The sequence below is a fragment of the Delphinus delphis genome, chromosome 1 (genome assembly GCF_949987515.2).
Source record: "Delphinus delphis chromosome 1, mDelDel1.2, whole genome shotgun sequence".
In the NCBI taxonomy this organism is placed as follows: domain Eukaryota; kingdom Metazoa; phylum Chordata; class Mammalia; order Artiodactyla; family Delphinidae; genus Delphinus; species Delphinus delphis.
This window is the reverse complement of record NC_082683.1, coordinates 31,275,660-31,296,440: the sequence shown is the minus strand read 5'-3', so window position 1 is coordinate 31,296,440 and position 20,781 is coordinate 31,275,660. Positions and strand designations below refer to the sequence as shown.

The 20,781-nt window shown below is 49.4% G+C and overlaps 1 protein-coding gene across 10 annotated transcripts in view; it reads right to left on the bottom strand.

Annotated features, from left to right (window-relative positions):
* Nucleotides 1-20,515, bottom strand: part of MACF1 (microtubule actin crosslinking factor 1) — a 341,652-nt gene extending 321,137 nt beyond the window's left edge. For 5 of the 10 annotated variants that reach the window (XM_060019755.1, XM_060019769.1, XM_060019756.1 and 2 more), the window contains exon 1: nt 20,249-20,515. In XM_060019755.1, coding sequence (XP_059875738.1) covers nt 20,249-20,468 — 220 coding nt within the window. In that variant the 5' untranslated portion in view covers nt 20,469-20,515. Of the gene's footprint in view, nt 1-6,349; nt 6,641-20,248 lie in introns of those variants that run through there. The other 5 variants (XM_060019791.1, XM_069540975.1, XM_060019796.1 and 2 more) reach the window with 2 other exon arrangements.
* Nucleotides 20,516-20,781: the final 266 nt, after the last annotated feature.

Below are 20,781 nucleotides of genomic sequence, written 5' to 3'. Positions count from 1 at the left end.
AAACCATCTGAACTCCAAAAGACACTTCAAGCAAGCTTGTTCTTTTCATCAACACAAAGGAACTGTGTTTACATTTCTGAGGAAAAATGATGAGAGAAATTTGCTATGGTAAGAGGGAAGCCAGCAGTACAGCTGGCAAAGCCCTTGCCCAAAAGAAAGATGCTGACTGACCAATTAATTAACTTGTCCTAGGCAACAACCCAAATCATTCCTGATAACAGGCATACATCCCTGATGACTGACACATGGTCATGCAGAAGAAAGCAGTTTTGAACAGAGAAAGAAAAATAAGTGTTTGGGCCCAGTGAAAGTAGACTCACAATGTAACACAAATGTATGGAGCCAAAAGCAAGCTAAGGGTATCAGATCCCAGGCTGGCTAAAAAGGGCCTATCCTTGAGAGCTGCATTCTCTCCAGCTAAAGCACATCTATCTGTTAATTGGCCTGCCCCTCCACACTCCCCGCCCCCCCTCCCCCGACACACACACGGAAGGCATATTATCTAAAGTTCTATACACTGTCCTGTATTTTTTTACCATTTTCTACATTAAACACATACTACTTTTACAATATGAAAATAAAATTGTTTTAAAATATGACTTGAAAGTGCTATGACTGCCCTTTCTCTTGAGAGAAATTCCCTGCCAATCGACCACATGCAAAAGAAGTATAAAAAGTCCCTACAATGTAAGAGTATAAAACCTCATTAGGGAAACAATTCTAACAGACATGAGGCAATGCAAGAATAACACAAAACAGTATATAGTTAAAGAACTAATTATGAGGTAGACATTCTAAGAGATCAGGGAACGGAGAGATGAATGTCTGATAGAGGAATGGAAGAGAGGAGGACATGCATGGAGGACACAGGGCTCGTGCTTAGCTTTAATTAAGAAGAAAGAGATAAGACTTGAAGAATCAGAGAGAAAGGGAGAGGGCATTCCAGGAAGAGAGAACAGAAAGACACAGAGGCAGGTATGAGGACCCGGGGGAAGGATTACTGAGACCTGCCCAAATGAAGCAGAGAACCAGTCACAGTGGATATAGTTAGGTATGCAGGACAAGTCAAATTATGGAAGGCCCCAAAAGCTGGAGACAAAGAATCAGAAAGTCAGTGTAATTTATTCCAGGAATTGAGGAGTTCTGGAAGGAAAAATAATATTTTATTAGAAGTAGCAAAAAAAGTTGGAATAAACATTCTTAGATACTGCAAACCAAGCCAATGGGGCTGAAAGGGCTCCTACAGGCCAGGAAATTAGTAAATGCCCCTGACAGAAGCAAGAGAACAGAGGCTTAAACTCCAATCAAAACCATGAAGAGCAGAAGCAGAAGCTTTAGCACACCACACAACCTAGCTGCAACGTGGCTCAACATATAATTACCAGAAGCAGAAAGGGCCAACCCTACTTAGTAAAAGGAGGGCCTGAGTGTTTTCAAGATCATTGAGAAAACACTACCAACTCATTGTGCAACCCATAATTGTTCACTTGTGACTTTGATCCTGTTCCCAGATGTGCACTCTGAAGTATTCTCTCTACTGTGATCTCTAAAACCTGAAACTGGCACTGAAAAGTACCAGGACAATAAGGCCTCAGCTGATGCATTTCCCTGGTGTTCATGATGTCACCTGCCAAGCAAGCAAGCAAGCAGTAGCTCTCATAAGCACTGTTAGCACATGCACACATTTTATGATTTCAACAGCATGAACGTGGCCAAAGCTTGTGATTTCCCAGCAGACGGACTTGACTCACTTTCTGAATTAACAGTGTTCATGTCCAAAAGTAGCAATTAGTCTATTGTTCTGTCTAGAAGCTATCCACTCCATTTCATGGGCTGTGTTCTAAAAAGGAACTTAAAAACTGAGTGTACATTTACCCAAGAGGTTGCTTCAGAGTATCGCTTAAACAATACCAAATCCTAAGCCTGTATTTTCCAACCACTGTGTTAACAAAACTTTATCACTTTGCACTACACTGCTTTTGTATAAAAATTTCAAAGTGATTTATATACCATGAAACCTCTCCCATAATAAAAGAAATCCTTCACAGTTCAGAGATCCGGTAAGCCACATAAGGTGTGTGACTGTAGTTCAGAGGCTAAAAACTGATAACAAGAATGATACTTATATACAATGATACTAACAACTAAAGCACTGTCATAATCAACCAAGTCACTGCTCTGATTTTTAAATTTCCTTCTATAATAGGAAATTATAATAGGAAACCTTCATCTAGAAGCCTGGATCCTCTGGCTCTTGGGCAATAATTTAAGTCTCTGCCTAAATTTGCCCAGGTGTATATATAACACTTTCTTTACAGGATATTATGGAGGTCAAATAAGATGATGAATATGAAGCTGCTCTGTAAAATACAAGGTACTATATACATGACGGTTTTTCTAAACATTAATGGCCTAATATGTGCCAAGAGCTCATTTATACTCTCATGAATCCCAAGGAGTTAGTATTATCATCCCCATTTTAACAGATGAGAAACACAAAGATCAGAGGTTAAGCAACTTTTCCAAGGTCACACAGCAGAAGGTAAGTGGCAAAAGTAGGACTGAAGAAATTCAAAACCTTGTCTCTTTCTACTATATCATACTGCCTTGCTGGTTTTACATATTAAATAGTAGGTAGACCCTTCACTCCCAACTCTCTGTGCGGTGAGTTTTTTAAGTTCTTTTCTGTGATATGATAAACAAAAATCAGTCCTAATTAGCTTCATATAAACCTAGTGAGAACTCAAGTTTTTAAGTACCAGACAGTCCATGTTACCAACGTTGAAATGTGAATGTTCTCTTTTATTCCTAGTCCAGCCTGGCATGTGAAGGCTTTTCAGTCTTTAGGGCTTTGTGAAAACAGAAAGTATAATTCCTCCTGAACCAACTTACATATTACCCATGCTGCTTAACCAACCACCTCGAATCCAGATTGTGTTTGTTTTTAAACCTCCTCCCTAAAACCTAAAACTCTGTCCATATGTGGCCTAGAATAGAGTTTGACTCTACACTAAGAAAAGAATCAGATCCGGGTCCTCCTACCTCTTCAACTACTGTTCTTTCTTAGTTTCCGTTGGTGTTCACAGGGACCTCAGTCTACAGAGCAGAGAACTTTGTGATGGGCCCATATCATCATCTGGATGAAACATTCCTCTTTTCTTTGTTTTCATGTTTACCAAGCAACCATCTGATTGCAAGCTTCATAAGCACTTTGGTATAAGGAAAAGGGTGCTCCAGATAGCAATGTAAATATTTCCAATCACTGCACAGGTATGTCCTCTATTATGAAGTAATAAAATTGGCATACAAATGGTTGCTTTATTTTTTTTTTTTAACTTTCAATGACTGACTCCCCCAGTGCCTATGGAATAAAGCCACAAAAGAATCTTTACAAGCTGGACTCTGAGTTCTTTACAGTATCATCTGCTCCCACAAAACTCTAGCCCTTCAGTCGCATCCAACTACTCCTGTTCCTCGAACCGTTCATCCCTTCATGCCTTTGCACGTGTTATTTATTCCCTCTGCCTTCTCCCCTCCCTACCGCCCTCCATCAGTCTAAATACCATTCATCCCTAAAGGCCCTCTCAAGTGTCACCACTTTTGTCAAATCTCCCAGTGAACCCCAAGTAGGGTATTCATCCCTCCTCTTACTTCCATAGTACTTTATCCACACCTCTGTTCTAGCATTTATCATGTTTTGCATATATCTTTCCCGTGCTAGATTGAATAACCAAGGGCAGGATCCAGATCTCATTCATAATTCTGGCATCTCCGGTGGCTAACGCTGTGTTATCTCTAACAGGTATATAACAATTGTTGGTTGGTGGACTGGAAGAATGAAGAACCTACCCTGACACTGTCGGGGTGCTGCCCACTCTGAAAGGTTAGGATCCAGAGTTATTACCTAATACCTCCTGTTTGCTGGCCAGTCAGGCTCTGAAAGAGGCTTTGGGATATTTAGGAAATAAAACAGAGTGTTTACGTCCATGCTAAATCATCTAATCCTGCCAAAACCATGCTCATGACCAGCATACAGGAAAATGGTTGCCAAGCACAATTCTGGAAAACCAGTGCTTGAAAACCATCCTTAATACAGCTGCAATACATACTGCTCTATTTCCTTCACAATGCAAATGCATCACTTCCCTTCTCATCTTTGCCCCTTCCAGGGCAGTTTACGCAGCTGAAAACTTTAGCTCTCCTTCAGAATACAAAAATCCTACTTCATTTGTAGAAATGAGGTGACTACAAATTAATAGCAGCAGAAAGAGAGATCCAAGTAATTTAGTGGCCAAACAGTGAGTGTCTAGGACCCCATCATCATCAATATCTCTTTCCCCAAGTCTCTCCAAATCTAATTCCTGGCTTTAACCTCACAAACTACCTCCCCAGCTCACTCTATTGATTCCAGCTTAGGCAAACAGTTCTCCAATAAGGTAGTAAGGGGATTTCTAAATCTGGAAAATGCAGAAATTCCACACAGCAAAGTAACAAAGGCCAGGGTGCTAATCCACCCTGACTTCCCAGTGAGAATGGTGCAGTGGGGGGAAGAGAAATTCTTCTACACCTATCATAAAGCAGACTGCACAACAGACTCATACAGCTCAAGTTAATTTACTCTGGCCAACCATTTTTGACTCATTCTTCCCCTCAAGAGAGAGATCTGGGTCTGGGAAGGACCAAATTCCTATACACCTGATCAAAGTCCTTCAGAGGAAGGCCAAACTGAGAGAGACAGCTAAAAGGACTGGACACAGGAGCCTCTCCTGGAATACGCTCTGCTTCCCCCTTCTTTCCTAGTTTCATATGGCAGCAATTCAACTTCCTTTCAGCTGGAGGCCACCAGCAATATGATTCATTGAGGTACTTGGATTTCTTCACCTATTTTTGTTTTAATTCTGCTGGTTTTTAAAGCTGTAACAGCCGAGACAGGCTCAGAGGGTCCTCCCTCTGAAGAACGCAGAGTTGCTCAAAAGCCTGCAAAGGAAACTTAATGAAACCATCCACTTAGCAGTATTTTTTTTCAATGAAGTTCAGCAGCACAATCTAACCTCTTTGTGCTCTGAAATGAACCACATTTCTTAAAAGAAAGACCACAGGGGGGTGACAGAAAACTTGCTGCAGGCAGGAAAACCTGGACAGCTTACAGGAGCTAATGCAGAAGAGAACAAGTAGAACTCCCAAGCAGGTCCATTTCAGCATTTTACCTTTCTCTCTCTCTCTCCCTCTCTCCCTCCCTCCCTCTCTCTCTCTCTCTGCTGCATTCCCAAGCAGAACTCTAAAGGCATGAGGGGAAAAAAAAAAAAAACGTTTTACAGCTTCTTCATTAGTTTCCCTTCACTGAGTAGCTGCCGTAAGCAAGTATGCTGGACTCGGTCAGAAGGGCTGAAGTTTCCTCTCCTTCAGATGAAAAGAAACTAAAGGCCCAGTCACAAGGGCCCCAGCTGAATAAAATAGGAGAAAGTGCTGCCTATGTAGTTTCTGGGAAAATCTCCATGTCTGTGGAAAGCACAACTGCCACACAAAGCAAAACCCCAGAACTGGATGTTAAAGATCAAAGCAGGGGCCTCCTAAGGCCACGCATCCCTGGCTTCCACTAAGGGGCACCTACAGCAGTTAGGGAAATGCGGTCCACCGAGACTCTGGGCCTGTCAAAACTTTCTCTGCAGATACCCGGGCTTTGGATAAGGCATTAACTTGCAGAAGTGCTTAGCAAAAGAGCTTCCAGGGGCGGAAATCCGAGCTCCAAGACAAATCTTTGGGGGGGGGGGGCGGGGAGGGGGGAGCATAGACCCCTGCCTCGATCAGGCTGGAAGCCCAGGGGCTGGGGGTGGGAGGAGGCCTCGCCACCAGAACTGCACATTCACCGACCCCGGCCGACGCTCGACCGCTGCCCCCCCGACCCCCAAGTCACCAAGGTGGTTCATAACCTCGGCTGCCACGCGACTGAGCAGAGGCCGAGGGAGACAAAAGGGGACGAGGGACCCTCGGCGGGCACGCGGAGGTCCGAGCCTCTCCAGGAACGGGAGGCTTCTCCCGCCCCAGCTCCTCCTCTCTCCTCCCCCTCCCCGCACTCCCCGCCGCGTTAGGTCTCCGAAACAGCGCCCGGCCTCGCCTCCTTCCAGCGGGGGCCAGATAACAGGGCACTAGAATGTAACTAGTGCTGTGAAGGCGCCGTCCCAGGTGGGAGAAGGCTCGGAGGCTCATCTCAACTCTGGAAACGAGCCGGTCCCGGCCCCCGGCGGTTCCGGCCCGGCCCCAGCGCCAGTGGGCGCCACCCCGCCCGCCGCCCCACCTGCCGCGGGCCCCGGCTCCGGCCAGTCCCCGGGCCGCCCGCCCGCCGCCGCACCTTTGTAGCGCTCCAGCACATCCTCGTACGCCTGCACGAACTCCTTCTCCTGGCTGCGGTTGGCCGGCTGCTGACCCGGCACGTAGCCGGCCATGGCCGCCCGCGCCGCGCTCTCCCGGGGCCCCGGCGGGCGCCGCTTGCAGGTCCGCGCGCTGAGGCGACGGCCCGAGCCTCGGCCTTTTGTGCGGCCCGGGACGGCGGCGGCGGCGCCCTGGCTCTCGGCTCTCCGCTCCGCGCCTGCCCTGCCGGCCTGCCGCTCGCTCTCCGCTCCTCAACCCGCTCGCGCTCCGCCGCCGGTCCCGCTGGCGTTTCCGCCTCCCCACCCCTCGGCTCCGCTCCTCCCTCAGCCCACCCCGCCCGCGGCGGCGGCAGCGGCTCCTCCCGTCAGGAGCGCCAGGCCCGGCCCGCTCCCCGCCCCTTTTCCCGCCGCCTCCGCGGCCCGGCGCGTCCTCGGCCCCGGGGCGGCCCCCCCAGGTTCCCCCCCCCCTCCGCCACCACACACACACACCAGGGGCTATGGACCTCCGCGCGGCCGGGCAGGAGAGGGGGCCGAGGTTGGGGGCCGGGAGGCCAGCCCCCGCGGGGGCGTTCCGCCGGAGCCCCGCTGGGTGGGAGGCCCCTGGCGCGTCGGGATGAAAGGCCTGGCCGGCCACAGGGGCCGCGAGAGGCCGAGGCCCACTCCGCGGGGCGGGAGGGCTGCCCCGCTCGGGGCGGACCCACACCCGGAGCCGGGACAAAGGAGGGAGCCCGCTGGCTGGAGAGAAACCGAGCTGGGCCTGTGCGGCGGCTGGAGAAGAACCCAGAGACACTGAACGGAAGGGAGCGAGCCAAAGACCTAGATAGATCGCAGGGCCAGACGCGGTCCGAATGAGGCCGGGGCAAGATCCAGACGGGCTGCCGGGTGAGGCCAAGGGAACACTCAGACCACAAAGAATCCCAGGAACAAAGGGTTTTCCAGAAACGGAAGAAACTGAACTCGAAATGCGAGAGCCTACCCAGCACCATGAAGTAAACCAGGCCCAGAACGAGGAGCCAGAGCCTGAGAAATGACAACTGAGGGAATGAAAACAGGATTCTGACTGCACCGTGGGGTGAATAAGAGGAGAGACAGGAGGACACACATCTATGGGGAAAAGATGCAACAGGATTATTATACTGTGACAGCCTCAGGCACAGAAAGGCTTAGATCAAAAGGGAGAAATGTGGGAACCTGAGACTGAATCAGGACTGCTATGGAACAAAGAAAAGAATTCTGGAGCATAGCTGCTCAGGGAAGAAAAAGGGAAGCCAATTATTCTCTGTCATCAGGGAAAAGGAAAGAATGAAGAAAGGACGCTGGTAAATATGGGTAGAGATGTATTGGGGACAATTCTGAGAAGGGAGTTCCCAGTATCCTCTGATCCTGCATTCAGTTGTGTATCCTTCAGACCCAATATTCACAGACTGCATTGGGGCCAAGAGCAGTGAACGAGGAACTCAGGTAAATGCAGGTGATTTTTTGCCCACATCTACCCCCATCCAGCCATTATCCTCCCCAGCCTCAACAAGCCTGTTGATTTGGGGGATGGGGGGAGCAGGTGGAAAAGTGGTTGTGGGTTGAAAGCTAGGCTGGCTGATCTCATAGTAACAGCACGCTAGCAAGTAAAAGGAGAATTCATGTGACACTGAGCAGACAAAACTGGGACTCAGGCTTCCACTTCAGTTCCCGTTCTGAGATTTTTAAGAGAAGCTTCTCACCCCCAGGGCAAGGCCTGCATCTCTGTACGCTATGAGTAGTGCCAAGTATTTGGTCAATGCTCAGCAAGCACGTTAATAACAAGAAGAGATGACAGGGCTTCCCTGGTGACGCAGTGGTTAAGAATCCGCCTGCCAATGTAAGGGACATGGGTTCGAGCCCTGGTCCGGGAAGATCCCACATGCCATGGAGCAACTAAGCCCGTGCGCCACAACTACTGAGCGTGCGCTCTAGAGCCCGCAAGCCACAACTACTGAGCCCACGTGCCACAACTACTGAGCCCACATGCCACAACTACTGAGCCCACGTGCCACAACTACTGAAGCCCGCGTACCTAGAGCCCGTGCTCTGCAAGAAGTCACCGCGATGAGAAGCCTGCGCACTACAACAAAGAGTAGTCCCTAAAAAAAAAAAAAGAGTAGCCCCTGCTCCCCGCAACTAGAGAACATCCTGCGCACAGCAACGAAGACCCAACGCAGCCAAAAATTTAAAAAAAAAGAGATGATGCTTTTCACTAATAGGCGCACGACGGTTGTTCCACATCATACCATGATCAGCAATGGGGTGAGCAAGTCATTAATCATATCTTTTTCCATCAAGTTTTGCTGGCCTGCCCAAGTTCTAGGCATAGAGACCATACAGGGAAAGGCCTGAAAGAGGATGGACAGGGAGGATCCTTGGGCAAATGCTCATTTCCTTCCAGTTTAGTCCTGTGTGCTCAAAAAAAGCTAGTTTGCAGTTTGGCATCAGTGGCTAATGAGCTCAGTTTAAGAAAAGGAAGAGAAGAAGCTTGAGGTTTATTCTTTTTAAAATAAATAAGCAGCTTTTAGTAGAAAATGCAGAATGAAGGAGTCGGTGATTGATGGCATAAGCACATTTTTCGTAAACAGCAGAGAATACAGAAATGCTAACTCTGAGGATCTTGACTGTATCAGTGCTGAGTCATCTGCATTTCCTATATTATTTTATACCAGTGGGGCTAGGAAGTCCCAGACACAGGCACACACCTCCACCCTCGTCCCCAAACAGACATTTGCCTCCTCATTTTCATCACAGTAAATAGGAAAGTCCCTCCATCCCTTCCTGGAGCTGCTACATACACCACTTAGCAGGTTCCTCAAGAATTGTGAGTGAGGTTTGCCAAAGGTGAGGAAAGACTAGGGCAGGAAGGGAGTAACAGTCTGTTCTGGGAACCAGGCTTTGTTGAAGGCCTGGGGGCGATTTGGGGGAGAGGGCAAGGGGCTGAGATTACCATTAAGAAGCATGGTAATCAAGGAAGAAAGTTCTGGTTTGGGTTGTGGCTAGAAGGGCTTCTCAGACTCAAGTAGCTTTCTTGACAAGATTTGCATTTAAATGCTCCTAAGAGATTTCGAAGTAATGCATTCTTCTAATGAATGGAAAGGGGGAAGTCCACATGTTTGGCTGATGTTCCTGTTTTATATAGAGAAAATTTTACAAGGATAGAGGAACAAAGCGGCTGCTGGGGGGGGATGGGAAGAAGGAAGCATAGGAAGGGGAGGTTTTTGGGTTTTTCCAAGCAACAGTCTAAATTTATAGCCAGACCACACAACTGGGACAGCTCTGAGGCTTTCTCCTTTTGGTCTATGATTTTCCTTTGCTCCAATGGTGAGAATGCTGTTGCATTTCTAAAGAGGCTGCAATGGGGGTAAGCTGAAGGAGGCAGGGTGTACTCAGAAGGGCATCTAGTGGGGGGAAGGGGTAGTGCAAGCAAATAAAGCTCTTTTTCTCTGAGTGTCCTCCCCCACTTAAGCCTCACCAGGTGCCTCTCTCCCTGAAGCTCAACTTCTTTCTTTCAGCTCCTCCAAGGGGCTCTCTCGCCTCAGGGCCTTCCCACCTGCTTTTCTCCCAGGCCAGAACCCTTCACTGCTCTCCTCTTTGGACCTGGCTCACTCCTACTCAGGCCTCTGCTGAAAATCCCGCAGGGAAGCCTGCCTTCATCCCCCAGATTAGCAGGCCCTCCTGCCTCTCTACTCCCCTTTGGTAATAGCCAAAGTTATTTGGTTTGTTACAGGTTCAGTGTCTTTCATCCTTACTAAATCACTAGCTCCCTGAGGGCTGCGGCTGTTGTGTGTCTTGCTCACCACAGGGTCCTTAGCATTGAGCAAATGACCTGGCGCATAGAGGGCACTCATTAAATATTTGTTTTAATTTTTGATTAAATGCATGAACGACTGAACCAGATGATCCTAAAATACTCAGCTGCCCGTAGCTTCTGACTAGCTAGAAGGCTAGCGTCTTCAAGAAGAGACTATGCTTCTCTCACAGCTTCCCTTATCTCTGCCTGGCATTCAAAGTCCTCCATATTTTGACATCCACCTTCCTTTACAGTCTGATCTCCCCTTATACCCTCACATTCAGCATCTTCCCCTGTAATCAAACTCGGAGCCTTTGCCTGGAATGTCCTCCACCCTCAACTCCACCTACTGAACCCCTACCCATCTTGAAAGCTCACCTGAAACGACTTGAAGTTATTTTTAGTCAATCCAGGTAGAAGAGGCTCTTCTCCTCAAAATCCCAACTGCATTTTCTTTCCCCTATTCCTCGGGCAACCACACGCACTGTGCATGTCTGCATCGCTGCCTCCTTAACCTCCTGGTTCATAAGTTCTTTGAGGCGCAGGCATCTATTTCACCTTCTTCATCACAGGGCCTAACACAATGCTTTGCACCTAGTGGGTGTTCAGTAAATATTTGCTGAAGGCGTGGATGCCTCTCTGAAGACATACGGAGATGGGGGTGTGAGCTAGATCTGCGATTCAAGACAGTTGAGAGTCCAATATACTGTCCACTCAGTGGCCAAGAGCTGACGGCATTTCATGTGCAGGGAGGAAAGAGGGAAGTGCAAAATCATTTCTCCTGTTACTGCTCCTCTTCCAATCTCTGGAAGGTTTACTCCTAGCACTTCTTCAGCTTGACTCACGTTGCATTATTTTACATGTGTTAATTGATGCTTTATAAATAAATTCTTTGCTAGTAGGGTGGGGGTGTGTGTGTGTGTGTGTGTTTTTTTTCTCTGTTCCTCTTTGAAGGGGTTAACTGTCTCCTGTGCCCTAATAGTAGCTGGAACCAGACAGCCAGACACTGAAGGGGCTGCCCCAAGCCCTATCCTTTGACCAGCTCTTGGGAGAAAATCTAGTTCTAGGCTCAGAAGACCCGTCTCCAGGTTCAGCCCCACCATCCTTTTAGACACCAGCTTTAGCCAATCCCAGCCAAAGCTCCTTTTCCGCCCAGACCCTGGAAACGCTTGCTAAACTTTGCCTCAAGTTCCCAAATCTGCTCTGGGGTAGGAAGGCTTTGCCTACTATCATGCTGCCCTCTTCTGTTCAGAAAGTGAAAAACTGCTAATTTAAGAGGCCGGGATGGTGCCAGCCACCCAGGAAGACAAGATCCCAGCCACCGGGCAGCCCGTCACCCCGTCACCATAGCAACCTTCAAAATGGTTACTCAGCCATCTGGGTTACCATAGCAACTGGCCAAGTCTCTCCACCTCAGCCTCTCCCTGGGCCTTCTCCCCTGGCTTGTCAGAGCCAATGCCAAAGAATCTTACCTCTTTACTGGGGGAAATGAGCAGAAGCTGGACCCCTGATAGGCAGCTGTCCCAAAGGGGCGTGGAACACCTTGCCCGCCCTCGGCTTCCCGAGGCTCAGTGGAGATAATGGGTGTCAAGGCACTCTGTGAACCCTGAAGTGGCACACAGATGTTAGATGTCATTAAACCACTGTTCCTTGTAATGGGGAAGGCAGTGGGTTGCCCTAGGCAGAGCTAGTGCCATTCCCAGCTTGGTCCCCTCACTGGCTGGGAGACCTTGAGTTACCCAACTCTCTGGGTTTCTGTTTCCTCTACTCCAGCACGTCGGCCTCCTAAAGTTATTTTGAGGATTAGGTCAGACATAGCATGTAAGATCCTAAGCACAAAGCCCAGCATTTGGAACATATCAATAGTAGCTGGAAAAGGTACTGGCCCCTCGCCTAGCTCCCAGTCTCTGGGAATATAACTGCTCCATTTTCCCTTTTTAAGGAATCAGGCCAACCTGAGCCCTATTTGCTCAACCGCACCCAACCTCCCTTCCTGCTCTGGGGCAGGGGAGGGCCTCATCCTGTGTGGGGCCTCCCGAGTTCCTACCAAACAGGGCCACGGGCAGTCTGTACCCTTTGGGGAATCGGGAGCTTCCCCAGATTAGGAGTTGTGGCTCGTACGAAGCTCCCTCCAGTTAACACAACATCTCCCCAACCAGTACTCCCTCAGGAACAGTTCACCAGCAACAGGGCAGGCCTGGGGCATAGGCCCCTCCCACAAGAACAAAATTCCTTCCCTCTGAGATTTAAAAGACTTCACTCCTACTGCATCTCAACTTCAGTCTCTCAAGACAGAATCCTCAAAATCTAGGTTAGGGGTACTTTCCTCAAGTACATTGGCAGGGCGCTGATTCAAACCCAGGGTCTGCGGATCTGAAGTGTTTTAGGCAAAACAGACAGACACATTCCTCAGAAACCAAGTTCACTCCCAGAACCAGGTATGCTCCAGCCTAGCTCTGTGTTTCTGGGAGTAGGGCATGAACCTCAAGCTGGAAGGAACGGAGGATCAGACAAGTGACACTGAAACACCCCTGGGCCAGGAGGCAGGATCCCTCCTGATATTTCTGCGAAATGCTTCAGTGGAACTTGACCAGACTTCAGATAGAACTACTGAGCACATAAACTGAAATATTTCCTACTGGGGGAAAGGCAATATAATATCAGAGTTTAAAAGTGTGGGAGGTGCAAGTATGTGATTTCTGGAACTTCCACCTATGTAACTGGGGAGGCAGAATTGGGGTGTGTGTATGAAATAAGACTAGCCATGAATGGATAACTCTTGAATCTGGGTGATGGATAGGGGTTCATTGTATTCTCACTACTTTAGTACACGTTTAAAGTGTTCTGAAGAAAGCTGGGAACTTGGGAGTTAGGCCAACCTGAACCCCAGCAATGAACAATTCCAAAGGGCACATGCCCGTGTTGTGTTTCAGGGGACGCTGTGCACATTCAGCAATGCTGCACCCCAGCTCCACTACTGGCCAAGTGTATGAGCTCAAACAAGTTCCTTAACTTTCCTCTCTGTCAACAGGGAGAATAGCACCTACTTCCCAAGGTTCCATGAGTTTTCAACGATATATGGAAAATGCCTGGCACACATCTCAGACTCAATACACAGGAGCTTTTCCAACTACTATTTACGAGGGGATCCCCGCTGGCATCAGCTCTCAGGAGCTCCTGGACTGAGTCCAGAGTTCAACTCCCCAGACTAACCTCTGGATTCTTTAACTCCTAACTCCCACCAGCTGTTCTCTCTTCATTTCCCTTCCTTCCTTTCTATTGAGGCCAAAGAAAGGAGAGCAAGAATAGCAACAGGGACGTGCCCTCTCTTTTCAGACTGTCCTGGCAAATTCCTATTTCTTTTCCAAGTCCCAGATCAAATGCCATCATTGCTCTAAGCTAGGAGGCAGGGCAGAAGTAGGAAGAAGCCCTTCCCTCTCAGAACGTCCTCACAACTCTGGGCTTACAATGTGCGCAGCTCATGTCACATCCTAGCTGCCTTTACAGGTGGGAGCTGCCTTCTGAAGCCTAGTCTGAGCCTAGCATAAAGCAGTCCTAGGAATATGTGTTAAATGAACATGTGCATGATCAACGAATGAGCAAAGAAATGAATCAATGCAGTCATGAATTAGTGAACAAGTGTATGAGTGAATGAATGATATTAATGAGAAGAGCTAACACGTATCAAGTCTGACTGCATGGCAGGCATGGGCCAGGCCCCTCACTCCCACTATCTCATTTAACCCACTCTGCAAGACCTGGCAGTGGCACTCGTGCCCCCCCATTTTACCAGTGAGAAAGTGTGGCTCAGTGAGGTTAGTAACTTCTCAGGGTCACCCAACTGATGAAGTGATGGAACTGGCACTCCAGCTGACTCCCAAAGCCATTCCCTGGAGTGAATGAATGGAAGATTTAAGAGGGAATGAGAAGGGAAGAGGATGCCTAGAGACACACCCACTGAGGCTCCAGGCAGAATCCTCCCCTTGACCACAAGGCAAAAGCCTGGTACCTTCTGGGGTAGGGGTGGGACACAGCTGAGAACAGAAACTTCAGCCCATAATCACTCTTCAAGCTACAGGGGCTTCCAGACCTTCTCTGCAGCAGCATCCTAAGTCAGGGCGGAGATTCGAGCCAGGGACACCAGTTCTGCTTCTGCAGGAGAGCCAAGGCAGAGCCAGGAAGCTGGCTGGCTTCTACCCGACAGGTGGCAACAGGCAGACCAGGGGCCAAATCACAGCAGGTCCTAGCAACAGCAACTGGCCAGGCTCAGGATAGCACTTTGGTGACGATGGGTTCTTAACACTCACACCCAGGTGTGTTCACAGACCTTTCCCCAGGAGGAGGACTGCTGGAATAAAAGACAAGTGCAGCCCCAGATCCTGCTGCACTGTCAGCGCCTCTGGAGGCATCAAGTCTCTAACCCCACAAATGACAGCTTTCCACAGCCCCCAAATTAACCCGTTCTTCCTCCGCATTCCTAACCTCAGTCCTAGGTTGCTCCAGAACAGAAAGGCGTGAGTCAGACTGACATTCCAAACCTGTCTTTGTGTCACCGGGGAAGTCACTAGAAAAGCATGACGGGAATCCAGTGGCATAAAGACGGCACCTTGCAATGTGACAACCACCTTCCCTGACTAGCTGCGGTCCCACAGGGACCCTGAGCCTCAGAAAAAGGATAGCTTGGCTGTCTTTTCTGCTGCCTGCACAGAATTCTGCCCACGTGGTCATTTTCCATCCCTGCAGCTAATGTGACCCACATTTACTTTCAAAGAGCTGGAGCTGAGCCGGTGGTGTGTAGCTGCAATCCATTCTGCCCCACTTTCAGGGACTCTCTCCTGTTCATCTCTCCTGCTACTGAAACGGAGCTCCAGGACAGGGTCAGGGACTCTGAGGATATTGCCAGGAAGAAGCAGAGAAGCTAGAAAGGAGGAGGAGCCTTGGGCTCAGGAGTAGGGATTCCCAATAGAATTGCTTTTAGGGCTCCATTTTCCACCCCTGCATCCCCTTTTTCCCATAATGGCTTGGCCAGAAACACACACACTCACACTTCCATCTGCTCTCTGACAAAGCCCTGGAGTGAACAAAAGAAAGGGACAGGACTAAGAGGCCTGGGGCCACTTCCTCGCTCGCCTAGGAAACTACTGGCTTCCTGGAGTCCCCACTGCCTCTTCTAGTTGCCCAGGGAAGATACAAAGAATGACACACTAAGTGCAGTAATAGACATGTTAACCCATGTTTGTCTAGTATGTTCTGACTTTCATCCAATGATCATTCGAAGCAGATGTCATTATCTCCCCTTTACAGATAAGGAAACCGAAGCCCTAAGAAGTGAAGTCATTTGCCCAAGTTTTCTGACACCAGATCCACTTGTCTTCACAGTGCCTGGCACATAGCTGGGGCTAAACCCACTTTTTAAACTGAATGAATGAATGAATGAATGAAGAAGCAGAGAGGCGCCTTCTGAGAGCTTCCATCCTGGAGGAGAGACACATGGGCACAGAGGATTAGGCTTCTTCCTCTGACCAGGCACAAGCTCTTAAGGCTATCTCCCCAGGAGTGAGCCCCTGAGTGACTGCAGCAGCTGAGCTTAGGCTCTGAAAGCAGGAGCAAACACCAGCATCCGAGCTGCATTTCACAGCCCTCCCTGAGCCTCTAGCTTCTAGAGCCCACGCTTTCAGAGTGAGATCCTGGGGCAACACCATGAAGGATGAGATGGGCCTCCTGACTACAGCATGCTCTCACCAGCGAGATCTGGAGGGGGAAACATACGTGGAAACAATGAACTTTAACATAAGGCCAGCTGAAACAAGGGCTGGGTAGAGATACGATTGCTGTCTGACTGGAGAGATCAGGGAAGGCTTCCTGGAGGAGACCACGTTGAAGCAAATGTTGAGGATGATGACTTCACCAGCACCTGCTGAGAGGTTCCCAAAAACAAATCCTATAGATTTCTACTGGTTCACCGGGAGGCCAGTCCTTAGCCCTGAGTCCCTGCGCTCCCTTCTTTCCCAATACATACAGGAATGTAATTATTCTGTCCCTCCTGTCCTCTTAACTAGACTGAGTTTCATGAAGAAGGGATCACATCTTCAGTCATCCTTAAGTATAAATGCCAAGAACAGGGAGGGTCCTGAATATGTGATGTTAAGATGGTTGAATACCTGATTGATAGGTAGATAAAGAATCCTTCCTGCACCCAGCCCTGCCCAAACAGGGTCCCTTCCTCCAGATACTTTACTGCCATCTGCAGGAAATTTGCCACAATACAAACCTACAATGACAAAAGTATGAATGGTGCCCCCTAGAGTCGTGCAGTGTACAACCATGTGACATGGTCCCGTACTCTTGTTTTTTCCCCCCACTCCTCATAAGCCCCGAGGGATACAGCCTTCTCTCCTCTCCCGTTCTACGCTATGGGGTTGTGTTCCTTGCTCAAGTACCCTCCTCAGCTCCCCGCTTCCTATCACCCCGCCACCCCACCAATGAATAAGGATATTTCTATTCAATAACAGAGAGCTAAAGGGCTTCGAAGGGTCAGTTTACTAGATCTTTGTCTCTGCTTTTCTCTATAGGTCAGGATCCTGAGGCATCTCCCAGAAGTGACCAGAATGACTCTCTGGTGAGTCTGGAGACCAAGGCAGCTATTTAGATAGATTGTCTCCTGCAGAAGTTTCCCGCTGGCCTGGCTGCCAGCTTATTGCCTAAGGGAATGGAAATCGCAATGTACCCGGAGTTAGAAGATCTGGGTCTACCGGTTCTGTATGACTATAGGCAAGTCCCTTAAACCCTTTGGGCCTCAGATCCTAACACGTGTTCCACCTAACGCACTGTCACTGTGAAATCTCTGTGATCAACAAAAACAAGGTTTTCTCGTTAATGACTATTATTCCACCTCAATGTGGCCGGGCTTAAGGAGTTGAGAACAGGGCTAGCAAGGACGAGAAAAAGAAAAAATGGAGGGAAAGGATAAGGATGGGAAGAATAGGGTTACATCATGCGTGGGGCGCCTAGAACCTGTTCTGACTTTGTAGACTGAGATCTGCAGTTTTCCCGGCCCTGACGTGCCTCTCCATCCGACACGTGTGATCAGCAGGGGTCCCCCATCCGGCCTCTCCAGCATAGGGGAGGCCCTGAGACCAGCCCAGGACACTGAATGGGGCCAGGGAAGGGGGCGGTCTGTGTATTTGGTGAGACTGATTCAGACACCCCTGCTTGGCTTCAGAACCCAGGCTCATGGGGAGGAGAAAACTGCACAGGCCACAGCTGGCTTCCAGGATGAGACTGACTTCATTTCCTCCCAGAATGTAAGTTCTAACTTCAGAGAGCTTCAGCGCACATAGGGACTCCCAGACGTGCCCTTCCTGCACCTCACAGGAAGCAATCCCCGAAGAAGGAAGGCTGCCTTTTTAATTACTCTGGTAGAACCCCCATGATGTTCTAAATCACAGGAAGATCTCAGCCAGGCCCTGAAGTAGCGGTCCCGCCTCTTCTCTGCTGCCTCTCTTCTCTCCTGCTAACGAAACACGCCCAACTGCAGCGCCCAAGTTATTTTTAACCATGGCAGTCTCCCCGTTTTCAGCCTCACTGGCCCAGCCCCCTTCTCAAGACAGTTATGTGGCAGTGTTAGGACGTAAAGAAGATCGGCCACGGATGCCGGAAACAGCACAGCAACCCCCCATCCCTTTGCTCAGTGGACCCAGCAGCGTTCTGAGGCATTGAGCCCCCTTGGGTCCACTCCATTTCTGTTCTAGACTCGGAATGTTAAACAGCAGGCAAATCATCCCTTGGGGTTCTTCAGCGAAGACTGGAAGGGGATTCATCACAAAGGGATCTATAAGTACAGTCATCCCTCGGTATGTGCGGGGGGATTGGTTCCAGAACCCCAGCAGATACCAAAATCCACGGATGCTCAAGTCCCTTATATCCAAATTGATGTCATACAGTTGATCCTCCATATCTGCGGGTTCCACACCTATGGATACGGAAGGCCCACTGTGTTCATGTGTGATGGAGGATGGGGCTGCAGGGTGTGAGGAAGGGAGAAGGAGGCCTCCACTCTGCTGCCTTCAGGAGAATGAGGGGTTTGTGTGTCCAGAGGCCCCTCAGTGGGGACCCTTCAAGGCTGGAGACAAATAAAGCCCTTCCTGCATCGTAGGGACAGCTCTGAAACTCTATTGACTGCCTGATGCCATAGGCCCAAAGGTCTCGAGAAGGACTAAAGAGTCCTTCCTCAAGGGCTTCCTATTGCCCACAGAAGGGGTTCAAGCTCTCCAGCCTGTCTTCCACGTCTCCTCCCTTGAAGCTCACCCCCTCTCAGATCCTTTCCTGATTACTTGAGCCCACATAGCCCTCTCCCCGCCTAGCTTTCCACTACAGCCCACTGCCTGTTCCTGGATCACAATCGGTCACATGTTGTCCTCTAAGCACTCCTTGCATTCATTCATTCAATACTGGTTGATCTCCAACATGCACAAGGCCCTGTGAAAGGAGCTGGGGGTAAAAACATAAACAAGACATGGTCTGGAATTGCTTACAGTCCTAAGGGAGTGACGGGCACCCCCGTGGGATGACTGCTATGCTGTACCAGGGAACAGAGGAGAGAAAAGTATGAAATGAGAGCGGAGGAGGGAGCTCTGGATACCTCAGCGGGTAATAGGGAGAGGGGAGGCGGCCCTTACAACAGGAGGAGGGGCTCCCGGCACCTCGCAGAGAAGAAAGTTCAGGCATGGAGGCCTGATCCTGCAGGAGGCACGCCTGTGGGAGCTGAGGTACAGCTCAATGTGGCAGGGTGCCTGGAAGTAGGGCTGATTTTGATGGGTGTTCATGCCATAGCCTTTATTCCACAGGGATGAAAAGCCAAAGCAGGTGTGTAAGCAGCTGAGTAACAGGATCAGGTCTGCATTTTTGAACAAAATACTCTGTCAGTCATGTAGAGGAAGTGGGGCAAGACCGGAAGGAAGAGAACTATCAGATGGAGGTTGGAAGGTCCAGGTGAGAGACGACAAAGTGGAGGCAGGCAGGGTGCCTTGTTGGAGGGACACAAAGGAGGTAGCAGGACAGGCCTTGGTGATGGACTGCAAGTGGGCGATGTCACTGAATTCACTACAGGCACTGCTTTGTCTGTCTTTCTGTCTGCACTCTGGCACCAGCACCTGCTGAGATGCTGAACACAACCCACGGAGGCAGCTCTGGATGCCTCTGGTGGAAGCAGCAGAGAGAGCACTTCCCCCTTACAGAGCCAAGAGCCGTGCGAAGGGCTTTACATACATTATCTCATCTAATCCTCCAAACAGCCCTGCACAGGAAGTATTCTCAAGATGAGGAAGGTGAAGCTTAGGCAGGGTGAGAGACTTGCCCACAGTCACACGGCTGGTCGGTGGCAGGGCCACAATCCAGCACCTCCCCTCCCTGACTCCAAAGTCTGGGCTTGTGACCACTGCACTGCACTGCTCTGCTGCTTGGCAAGGGGGGAGCAGCCTCAGCCCTTGCCCTGCAGAAAGGGTAAACATGGACCACATTTTTAGAAGGCAATGTGCGTGAAACTGCCTTCTCCAAGGACTTTATTCCAAGGAAATAACTCAGTGGAAGTCAAGTATTGTTATTCATAAAGATGTTCGCTGCAGCATTGTCCATTGTGGCAAAAAAAAAAAAAGTGAAAAATGAGTAGGATTTTTTAAATCATGAAATATTACACAGCCTTTAAAAATGGTAACTATAAAGCCTAAGATGTAACATGGAAAATCTTCGATGTAGGAGTTGTTAAGTGAAAAAAGTCAGATCCAGAATGGTACATGAGCCATGAAGGCGACTACATGGAAAATATAACTGCATGTGGACAGAGACAGGGAAGAAGATAAAAAAAGGAAAACGGGGCTGGCTTTAGCACACAGGCATTAGAAGTGGCAGACTTTCCTCTTTCAAATTTTTCTTTAATGTCTTTTCATCATCTTTCCAGCAGTAATAATACCAAATTGGACTCCAGCTGTCAGAGAGCCCGGGGAGGGCCCCTCCACACCCCCACCCCCATCCAGCACACCCTTGGTCTCCAGCTCACTCGGGGTCTCCTTACCAGCGACTCTGACCACAGCACGCTCCGCAGGATCCAGCACCGAGTCCTGGCTTTTCCGCTTTTTCTGTTCATGCAGTGGCAGGTTCCAGGGTAAGGTGTCCCCTGGGGGACAGGGAGACAGGCTCCCTGACCGCTCACTCCTGTAAGACCGCTCGCTCCGACATGACCGCTCACTCCGGCATGACCGCTCACTGAGCGTTTCTTCATCTGAGGAAGACATGGCCCAGGCAGGGGCTGCAGCAGAAGGGCCTAGGGCCCAGGGAGAAGTGATCTGTAGGGGAGAGGAGTGCATGTGAACAAACCGAAGGGGTCACAAAAGGAATGCTGGTACTTGGGAAGCGGAGGTTCTAGTCCTGGTTCTGCCACTGACTTGATTTCTTTACCTCTCTGAACCTCAGTTTCCTTATCTGGAAAATGGGGATAATTATACTACATGACAAAACTAACTCATGGGGTTTGGGGGAAATCACGTGAAGTAATATATGTGAAGGTGCCTATAAATCTTAAAACACTATGTAAAAGTTAGCTCCTAT